A 10,932-nucleotide genomic window follows, 5' to 3' on the forward strand; every position below is an offset into this window, starting at 1 on the left:
TCTGCATTTGGCCTCAAGTTCTCATCCACATCACACCTTCTGTCCTCGCTTACAATACACCTGGGAAAGGATCTTTTTGCATACCTGGCGATCTGCATTCATTGTGTCACAGAAGTCGGTAATGCTGGTCATAAACTTTCCACTTCCATGTGGGATTGAGGAATGGAGAGTAAGGTGGAGGGAAAAGTGACAGCGTCCTGGGATGGGCTGTAAATCACTCTGTGACTGGAAGAGATGGAGGAACGCCCCATTGATCATATACAATTAAAAAACTTCTAGATTCTGCCTCACCTGCCTACTCTCCTCACCTGACACAGGTTGTTCATAGAGTTCATAGAGAGGGAATGAAATGAGGCACTCAGCATCCCATTAGGAGTTTAGGCATTTTTATTGTTGTTATCTGTAAAGGAAACCAACAAATAATGTCTTCCCTTGTGGGTCGCTTGGACTAAATCTTATCAAATGGGGCCTAATGCGTGTTCATTTGGGGGTCAAGGTCATAACAACATTTCAGCAGCCCTGCATAAGGACAGTAGCCATCAATTCAAAACTGAATCCCACTTTTGTCGCTTAAGGCACTAGTTTTGTCTCTACTAGCCTACCAACAGATACAAGAATCGATTTCCCAACAGCAGCCATCATTTGGTGCATGGCTGAGATTCAGATGTGATTGATGACCCACACTAATGACAAACGAAGGAGAAATTAACAGGGAGCCTAAATTTACATAATGTTCTATTAATCACTGTGACAGAGGGACAGAGGTGTTGATGGCAAAATCCATGACAGACAACAGATTTATTTATTTATTTATGTTTGAGATGAAGGCCTGCTACAAAACCAAAGCTTTGTGTGCAGTTAGGCTATGAATCATGGTGTCAGTTGAGCATGCAATGGTTTGGGACTCTTGTTAAAAATGTTAATTATCACTACAATAAGATAACTTTTTTACATTTAGCTGAAGGAATGGATGTCATTAATACCAAGAAAAAAACAAACCTAGAACTTTAACCTCTTGTATTACTTTAGATGCAATAACAATACATACATATAAATGTAAATTAAAAAAAAAAATTCTGCTTCAATACTGAACAAAAAAGATGTATTTAAAAAAATACATAGGTTTTAGCAATATTAAAAATTAAAACAAAGTGTAAAGGTTTCAATATAAGGTAAATTACCTATAAACCATAGACATTAGAGAAAACAACAGCATAGACTTAAGAAGAACATATTTTATCTAGTTGTTTTAGAAAAGTTCCAGCTTTTTTGTTAGTTTATTTTGTGTTTATTAATTATATTTAAAAATATATAATGTATTAATTAATTAAATTGAAAATATTAAGAAATACATAATAATGAGAAGTAGCTTTTCATAGTCATTTTCAACACCAAGTACATGATATATTGTAGAACCCATGAACATTTGTACAGTTATTATAGATCAGAGCAGCACATCCGGGTACTTTGCCCCTGCGTCATGCCCCCACCCCTTTTTGGGGACAAATTCTGAGGTCTTTGCCAATTTAATAGAATGTAGGCTTATAAAAACATAGAATTGCTTTATACAGTCTAGGAGCCCAAGTCATAAGGCCAGTCAGGTAAACAATTATGTTATGTTATATCCAACCGCCGTTATTCTTTAGAAACAATTAAAGAAATAATGGTTGATGAGCGTCCTTTCCGTCTGCCGCCATCAACACCCTGACATAATAACTACATTATTGAATCTAATGTATTTCTGATACTAGTCATATCAGAAATACAATCTTTTTCTGTCTTTAAGATACTTTATTTAGCTGTTTTGGTAGTCTGTCCAATGTCATTTAGGCCTACATCGCTAAGAACCACTGATAGCAGTTGTGCGTACAAGCCGAGAAGTACAAAACAGGTGTGCGTTAGTGTAAGGTACATTAATAGAAGATAGGTCAGCTCAATTTATGTGAATTACTATCATTACAATAATCTACCCTTTGCTCGCAGGGGTCTGTGGACTGACTGTTAAACCAATGTCCAGTCTAAAAGCAGGTGTTTCATTGTAGGTCCACATCTTTTAACTGTAAAATCTTTACTTACCATCACTAAGACTCTTTTCTGATTCTCATTGATCTACAGGAACAATCGGCACACATGTCATTTACTCACATTAAGAAGAAAGCTGTGATGAAGTGTTTGCCACAGAAGGCTAGGCTACTCTATTGACGGGCCGGGTCCCACAGGCAGTTGACCATTTTCCTCTTCTCTGGTGATGAACTGAAGCCACATATGTCTCTTTTTCTTTAGGGAAGTAAAGAAATATGTAAACTACGTGTTTTATTGTTGTGTAAGCAACAGCTTTAGGCATGGTGCCAATAGTTTTTGTAAAATTTGGTGCTAGCCCTTTCACAGGCTCGTTTTCCCCCAAAAGGGGGCGTGGCCGTGGAAAGTGACGTATTCCTGCTCTTATCAATTCATAGGTTTTATAGTAAACCAGAATAGACCATAGAGTGTGTAAAGCAATAGACATTACATTTAATTTCCAAATTTAAGAAAGATATGGGATGTGATGTTATGGTCTAAGTCATAATCTGACTCTATTTCCCAAAATGCAACACTAGCGGTACTCTTGACGTCACCACACTACGCGCCAAATTTGTACAGTGAGGAAGGCGCAACAACAAAATACCAGCGCGTCCTGTGTTTTTAACATTTTGTCGTTTAATTTCTGGTATTTTTGGCAAACTATTACTCTTCAGTATGTCTCAACAGGCAGGCTATTCACCCAGCTTCAAGCGACCGGCTGAAATTATGCGAATGAGGAGGAAAAGAGCCCGAAGCGAAGCCGGTGTCTTCTCCGGCCACGGATCCACCGGCAGCCCCGGACAAAGCGCCTCATCCCCGGACAGCGTTCGGCCGTTCTCCCCGGGGCCGCTGTTCAACACCCAGAGTCGCTCCGGAGGCGGGATAAAACGCAGAAACCCGTTCGCAAATATTGAAAATACTTACAGTCCGAGAAAGAAATGCCTCGTTTACAACGACGACGGAAACGCAGAAGCGGCTGACAGATACAAGGTGAAGAAAACTTTGACGGAGGGAGATGAGGACATGTCCACAGAGTGTCGAGGAGTTTTACCTCTCAGACTGACCCAGGTGGAAAAACACCAGCACCGAGATACTTCCAGGAAGGTTGGCTCTAATAATACCTACACATGAAATTATAATTGTGTTATGCCAAGAGTCTTTGTGTTGGAAAGTGGTGAGGACATAACGTTAAGGGCTCAAATTATTGTGGAAAGATACACTTTTATTTTAATCGATTAGTTGTCAACTATTAAATTAATCGCCAACAATTTTCATAATCGATTGAAGAAACAATCTCCAAACTCTCTGATTCCAGCTCTTAAATTTGATTATTTCCTGGTTTATTTCCTTCTCTATGACGGTAAACTGAATATATTTGGGTTGTAAACAAAACAAGACATTTGTAGATGTCATCTTGGGCTTGGGGGAGAACAAACAACTAATCAATTAATCGTCATAATGATCAACAGATTAATCCATAATAAAAGTAATCGTTAGTTGCAGCCCCTACTCGTTTCAAATGTGATGATGCACAATTAATATTGGGTTCACAAGACCAAGAAGATATTTTAACACCAGTTTTAAGAAATATTCAATTCTGAAATATGAGTCCTCTCCAAGACTATTTCGAGCATAAAACACTTAGTTTTTTAATTTATATATAAGGAAACACTTAGTTTATTTATTTATATATAAGGAAACAGAAAATTCAGTTGGCAGGTGAAAATTCAAAATATAAAAGTATTGCAGTAATCTGTAATAAGGACAATGCACATTTGTTTCTTCTATATTTAAATTGCATTGCATGTTTCCTTATTGTGCTAATGAACCTTTCTCAAAGCATTTTCATTTGTTCTTCAACATTTCTTGTTGCAAGCTATTTTTTGGAATAAATGACGCCCATGTGTCTAGCAGATGGAAATATATGTGTCTTCTTTAAAGGCTTTATTTTTCCTCAATGTGACTTTGTCTGTCCTCTGCTGTAGGAGAGTGTCACTTTCAGCGAAGATGACTCTCTGTTTGAAGAAGAGGAGGAAGACGTCAAAAGTCCACTTCTTAAGGTTGGATTTTTTTCTGTGCTTTTATTTCTCATGCCTGTCTCTCGTTCTCCTCGTTCAAAAACGTGTTAAAAACATCCTCTTCCATCTCTCTTCCCAGAGTCCTCAGGCCATCGCTCCCGCGTCCATAGCTCCTCCCATGTGCACAGAGTACCCGGCAGACTGGAGCCTGAAGACTCGCCTCCTCTTCACCTCCCCGCTCTCCTTGTCCTGGGCACAGCATCCCAAAGCCCAGGAGGAAGCTCTGGGGCTCAGCCAGCACTGCAGAGCTCAGTTCAGCACTCTGCCGCACAGTCTGCAGGTAAACATTACTGTGATAATCTCTTTTTTAATGTGTCGTGTCATGTTGAGTCACTCACTCAGTGGATGATCTCCGCCCCCGACTTGCAGGATCCCAGGTCCTGCTCGGAGCTTCGTTGTGCCTTCCAGCAGAGTCTGGTGTACTGGCAGCACCCCTCCCTACCCTGGATCTCTCTGTTCCCCAGGATCAACGCTGAGAGGAACTTTACTGGGAAGAGCACCCCATGGGCTCAAGATACAGCACTGCAGCAAAGTCTCATGAGTGAATGGTGAGGCTGGAGATACTGGTTTCAGACACAAATTGCATTTTTTTTTTTTGTCAGCTACAGCAGAAACATCTGCTCTGTAAATCACTTGTCCTCAGAACCCAAAAGGGAGACACTTTTATTTCATGATGTCTTTTAGTTTTGCATTAATAGACATAGTTTAAATATGTCGTAACGGGTGCGCGTTTTCATTCCCCCTCTCCTAGTGTGTCACTCGCGTGTTAACATTAAAGGTGACAGAACTGGTTGTGTTAAGAAGGAAAAGAGAGCTAGAGAGAGAAGTTCAAACTCTTGCTCCTTTCTCACCGTCACACAGCTGACCAATCACAGTAAAAGTGAACGTGAATGGCGGCTTGTCGGTTTCAGAAAGTTACATAATCTAGTGCAGTGTCTGACATTAGTTTCACCTGCAGCATTAATAACACTGCAACAACACGACAACGGCGGAGATACCGCTAGATCATCAATGCTTTCGTACTGTTTCAACACATTAGTTTCTAACGTATATCAAACACATAATTTAGTGCAGGTTTGTTTTTGAAACATTTGATATATTAACCTTTTCTCTCTGTGTTCTTCAGGTCAGTCAGTCTGTCGTCTCTCTACAATCTGTTGAAGTCCAGACTGTGTCCTTACTTCTATCTCTGCTCTTATCAGGTAAGAGTTTGTGGGTTTTAGGTTATGTTTTATTAAATAACGATACAATGTGGTAGTAGCGTGCATTGCTGTCTGCCGTGGTGTATTTTTTGATACTACCACTGAAGGGCATTTTCACCGCAGTTTTAATGACCACAAAACTTTTCTGTTCTGTCAGTTTACAGTGTTGTTCAGGGCAGCAGGTCTTGGGGGCTCTAGCAGCATCACTGCCTTCATTTCTCCTACGACCAGAGGGTTCAGAGAGGCAATGAAGGCCGAGGGTGAGTCATAACCAAGGTCGCTTCTTTTCACGGCATTAATCCTAAGGCTAGGAGTCATCAAAATGTTTCACACATTCAAAATCCTACACCTTATGTTCACAGAGACATAGCTGAAAAATGTAGCTCAGGAGCGCCTCTCTGCAGTGTGCAGTTTGTGGGCCTTCCTGTTTCCTTTTTTGGGCAAGGAAGCTATGAACCTGAGCCCATTAGCTAATGTCATGTCACTTAAATATAAGGTTTTTGATATGGCCTTTTTAAAATACTTGAGACAAATTAACAGCAAGAATTCAATAATTGCCTGGAACTGTGTTTTAAGTAATCCCTCTGCCATACTTAAGACATGTTATCCGTTTTTATAATTCATTTTGATTATTTTGCTTCTTAATTTAAGGCTGCCGTGTTCTCAGTTGTTCTGTAATGAACTAATGTTATGTTCTATAAAGTGGACCCTGAGCATGACTGCTACATTTCTACAAAGGCAAATGTCAAATAGAAAATACAAGTAACCAACCAAAATGCATTTTACTTAAACAAAAAAGAAAAAAAATAATGTTAAAGATTGATCAGAAGAGTGCCAGCATCATTAAGACATTAAATCGCCAGCTCTTACATACATATTGTGTATCTGTTTAGGTATAGAGTTCAGTCTCCCTCTAGTGGAGGAGAGGAGGAAGAGCAGGGAGCAACAGAACCTGACAGAGTCCCAGGGAGAGGAGGAAGAGCCCAAGGAGAAAGCACAGGAGTAAGTGTGTTTTCATTTCATTCTCTCTCCACTGTTCACTTGCACTGCAGGGTCCAACATTGTGGCTAGTGAGTAGGGCTGAACGATTTAGGAAAATAATCTAATTAAGATTTTTTTTTTTTACCAATATTGCGATTTGTGTTATAATGAAATTGGGTGATGCAGCCATGGTGGAGAAGAAGTATCAAATTTTAATAATATGAGAAAGATAATTTTAGAGTCAAGTCATGGCTTAGTAATTAGCCTCCGATGCCGGTAAGCAGTGCACTGGCTGTAACTCGAGGACAGACTGGGCCTCTTCTGGACAGATATTTCCTGAGCTGACTGGTGGCCGTGTGTGTGAGACATAAGCGCCGATCGCCACAATTTGCTTGCCTTACTACACGTGCATGTTGTGCATTTTTCCTGTCTGTCAAAGCATCGGATGGCACCGACGATTTCACCCACCAAGTTACTCCTTTCATTCCCTGTGTAACACTAAAGTTTCTGTAGTGTCAGCTTCTGTCAAACTTAAGGCCATTATACAACAACAAGTCAAGGTACAGCGTAACGTGCCAAGTTGATGCTTCGTCTGCAGACTACTTTACTCTTGGGTGTCATGTGACCAGAGTGTAAACGCAGCCTTTGCGATTAGAAAATCTTCATTTTATCACATCGCGATAATATCGCAAATGCAATTAATTAGGGCTGAAACGATTTATCGATTAAATCGATTAAATCTTCCAGATAAAATCTATTTAATAAAATGCTTCAACAAATTCTTTGCATCGATGCTTCGTTTAATCCATGTAACTATACAGCACAGTGTTTCGCACGGACATTCATTACTGTCGCACATCGCGCTTACGCTGTGAACACGACGTGATTATGATGGAGCTGTTTGCAAAGTGGAGGAAGAGAGAGAAAACAGCGAGGGACAAAGAAGAAAGTTTCCAAAGTATGGGATTATTTCAAGCTAAAGAAAACTACAACTCTCTAATGTCACAGTCCGTCCGCCGTAAAACAAAACTTATGTCGCCTTGGCAACAGCACGACGGCGGCTGAACAGAAAGGTGTTCTGCCAGCGGACCACAGAAAGGTAACGGCAACTTTAGCAATGAACTGAAATCCTGATTGATTGTTTAGTTGAAGGCGAGCCAAAGTAAGCCGCAGTACTCAGCTGAAAATGTGCACACGTGCGTTTGTTGTTCTCCTTTCTGGCCCGCGAGTTGTAACGTCACAGTCATTCCTTAACTGGGTGCCGAGGAGCGCCGCCGCCAAGCAAAAGTACTTCTTAAACGACGCATCGATGAATCGTTGATATAATCTATTGAAGCTTTGAATACTAAAATCATCGTTAGCTGCAGCCCTACAATTAATCGTTCAGCCTTACTAGTGAGTATTCAGATTTGCTGTCCACTCAGTAGATTACCATACTACGAGATCAATCAACCTGCATCATCTGGGAGGAGGACTATACTGAATGCACGAGCTAAAGAAGAACCGTATTTGCATGCTGTATGAGCCTAACCTCAGGTCTAATAATGATGATTTTGGTGGAGTTGACATTTATTATCATTGTAATCATTTTACTTGCAGGTGTTCTGAGCTGAAAGAGGGCGAGGACTGTCGGGCAAGTGATGAAGGAGGGAATGACGGCTACGACGAAGATGAAGACGGCAGCTTCTCCTGGCTAAAGGAGATGGGAGTCCAGGACAAAATCAAGAAGCCAGACAGCATCTCCATACAACTGTATCCTCTCTGACACTGTCAGCTGTCCTGTTTGTGTTTCGTTCCGCTTTGCTCAGGCTCCTGCAGATAGCTTTATGCCCAGTTTCATGCAACACAACAACCAGTCACAGCTCCTTGACCATTGGCGTAGTCGTAAGGAAGGTCACGCTGTGTCGCTGGACCACAAGCCGGAGTCTGTGGTGCGTGTGGAGGGCTCACACACTTTCACCCTCATCAACTTCCTCATCAACTGTAGGAGTGTGGTGGCTTCAGCCGGTTCCCAGGCTGGCTTACCTCCGACGCTGCTGGCTCCCATCGCTTTCAGAGGAGCTGCAATGCACACGCTGAAGGTATGGCGGCAAACGCACGCCATAGACACGCGGTGAACACACACACACACACACACACAGCCGTCTGATTGAGATTGTTTTTCAGGCCCGCAGCGTGAATGTGAAGAGCCAGGTTGGTTCCACCTTCCAGAACATCAGCAGTCTGGAGGTCACAGGTACAAAGCTGCAGGATCTTGAATCTATAAATATTCATACATTTTTGCAGCCCATGTTTAATATTTCATTTCATTTCTGAACCCAAAGATGGCAAAAGGCTATGCTGCCGTTTGAGGGCATGAGTGCAGTTTTTAATGTAATTAACTGAAATGTTTTATTTATTTTTCCGTTTCCTTCAGGGCCTATCCTCCCCTCCTCTCTCTACACCATCACAACCCTCCTTCGGTCTGCACAGAAAGGAAACTTCTCAGCTGCTCTTTACACACACACACCTACTGCTGTCATGAACACACACACCGCCAAGCAACAGGTAAGACGGCCACATACAGTACTGTGCAAAGGTTTTTAGGCAGGCGTGAAAGAAATGCTGTAACGCAAGAATGCTTTCAGAAATGTAGATGTTATTAGATTATATTCGTCAATTTGACAAAATGCGAAGCGAGTGAACAGAAGAAAAAATCTAAATGCCAATAATATGTGCTGTGACCAGCCTTTGCCTTCAAAACAGCATCGATTCTTCTAGGTTCCCTCCCGACAGTCCTTCAGTGGATTTAGGCAGCCTCAGTTGTTTCTCTCTCTTCATGTAATCCCAGACAGACTGGATGATGTTGAGATCAGGGCTCTGACAATCATATCTGAAATTGACATCAGGCGAGACTTGACAGTACACTGATGATCTGAAGTTAGGCACCGTCTATAAGGTGGTTGTAAATTGCCAATTTCAGATATTTTTCAATAGCATTCTCATTTATTTACTTTATTATTTTATCAACACTTGGCACAAACATTAATTTCATCTGAGCTTCCTCACATTTTATACAAAGCCAGCTTATGCTGTACGGCCCAGGAAGCTGTTCAAACCTGTATCTTCCCATTGTTTAAACCCAAATTACTGTCTTCACTATTTCTTTCTACCTGAATCATAAACAGTCTCAAAGCTTCTGTTGAGCTCAGTTTTGGGCTTCTAAAACTGCGGTTTAAACACAAGTTATGCTTCAGTATTTGATTAATTTAGCCTCATGGTTTCAATTTAGTGTATTATTTGAGTATAAATGGCATTAGAAAACAACACGGCACAGAAAATGAAGTAGCTCAGATAACTTTCGGTGTCGGTCCTGCCTCTTCAAAGCATAAATCTGAACATGGATCTGTGTTTTTGTCTGTTGGTAGGAATGCAGTGGTATGATATGTCTCTATTACATCACCTAGTGGTAATTCACTAAACATGCACTGACTCCAGCTGTCTGTGTGTTTGCAGGATACTGGTGGGTCGGTGGACCTGTCTGGTTGTGGTCTTCATCCTGCTTCCATCCAGCAGCTTCAGCAGCCCTCCAGCCTGGGCAAGACCGCTCTGACTCACATCAGCATGAACAACTACAGCTACACCTGGAAGAACTGACGTCCTCTGAGTTTATAATTCTTTTAAAATGCATTTGTAAACACATTTTATTGCTTTTAAATTAGTTTTTAAAGCTGTGCTCTCGTATATGATTGGTTCATTCTGAATGTATTTTTAATGTAGATAAATACAATCCTAATTTGCTTTTTTTAAAGTGCATTTCAATTACTTCAAATTTGTATTTTGGATACATTTTTTTTCACTTGACATTTTTTTCAGTGCAACTTTTATCATATTAAATTACCGGTGCGTTGTCACATGTTTTGAGTTTGTATTCCAGGACTGGAAGGCTGCAGAAATAAACACATTCTCTGTGTGAATTTAGTTTTTGCCGCTTGTTTTCTTATTCATTCTGTGGAGGCTGCATGTAGGCTTTCTCAAGTCCTTGTAATTGTCTCTCTTGTCCTTTGTCCTCATACTGTCTGGTCCCAACTGGGGCTGGACAATATGGCAAAAAAAAAATGTTATCTTGATCAATCAGTGTCGATAAATATAACGATAAATGTCAAATCGTTGTTTCTGTCAAGTTTAAAGGCTGATTTTTGCATCCGAGTGAAAGTTGAAGAAACCAGATGGTTAATTGATATGAGGTAAAACATTCAAAACAATTATGATAAAATCTTTTTTTCAACAAATATGCAACAGTAAAATGAAGTAAAATCTTTTTTCAGTTCCTTTTCCTCTATAAAATAAATATCTTGTTAGAAAAATAAGTGCTAATTTGTGATTCAAATGAATTCTATTATATATTTATTGAACATTTGTTATATTCTTATGTTTTATTGCCCAGCCCTAGTCCTAACACTTAAATAAAATCTAGCAATACTTTCATCACATAATCATAAACTTTATTTATGCTACACTTCGTAAAACAGTTACAAAGTGCTTCACATGGTTGAACACAAATTAAACTCATTTAAAGACAGCCAAATCAAGCAATCTAAAATGACCAAGTTAAAAAGAAATAAGATTCC

At 40.3% G+C, this 10,932-nt stretch overlaps 1 protein-coding gene across 1 annotated transcript; it reads left to right on the top strand.

The window, feature by feature from the left end:
- Positions 1-2,624: 2,624 nt before the first annotated feature.
- On the top strand, positions 2,625-10,282 carry LOC123970574 (protein downstream neighbor of son homolog). The gene is made up of 12 exons (XM_046048668.1): positions 2,625-3,165; positions 4,047-4,121; positions 4,219-4,419; positions 4,509-4,687; positions 5,266-5,341; positions 5,499-5,601; positions 6,235-6,343; positions 7,922-8,074; positions 8,205-8,403; positions 8,489-8,558; positions 8,739-8,869; positions 9,818-10,282. The coding sequence occupies exons 1-12, from the start codon at positions 2,737-2,739 to the stop codon at positions 9,956-9,958; spliced, it is 1,866 nt and encodes a 621-aa protein (XP_045904624.1). The 5' UTR covers positions 2,625-2,736; the 3' UTR covers positions 9,959-10,282.
- Positions 10,283-10,932: the final 650 nt, after the last annotated feature.

This window comes from Micropterus dolomieu, linkage group LG01 (assembly GCF_021292245.1).
Source record: "Micropterus dolomieu isolate WLL.071019.BEF.003 ecotype Adirondacks linkage group LG01, ASM2129224v1, whole genome shotgun sequence".
NCBI classification, from domain to species: Eukaryota; Metazoa; Chordata; class Actinopteri; order Centrarchiformes; family Centrarchidae; genus Micropterus; species Micropterus dolomieu.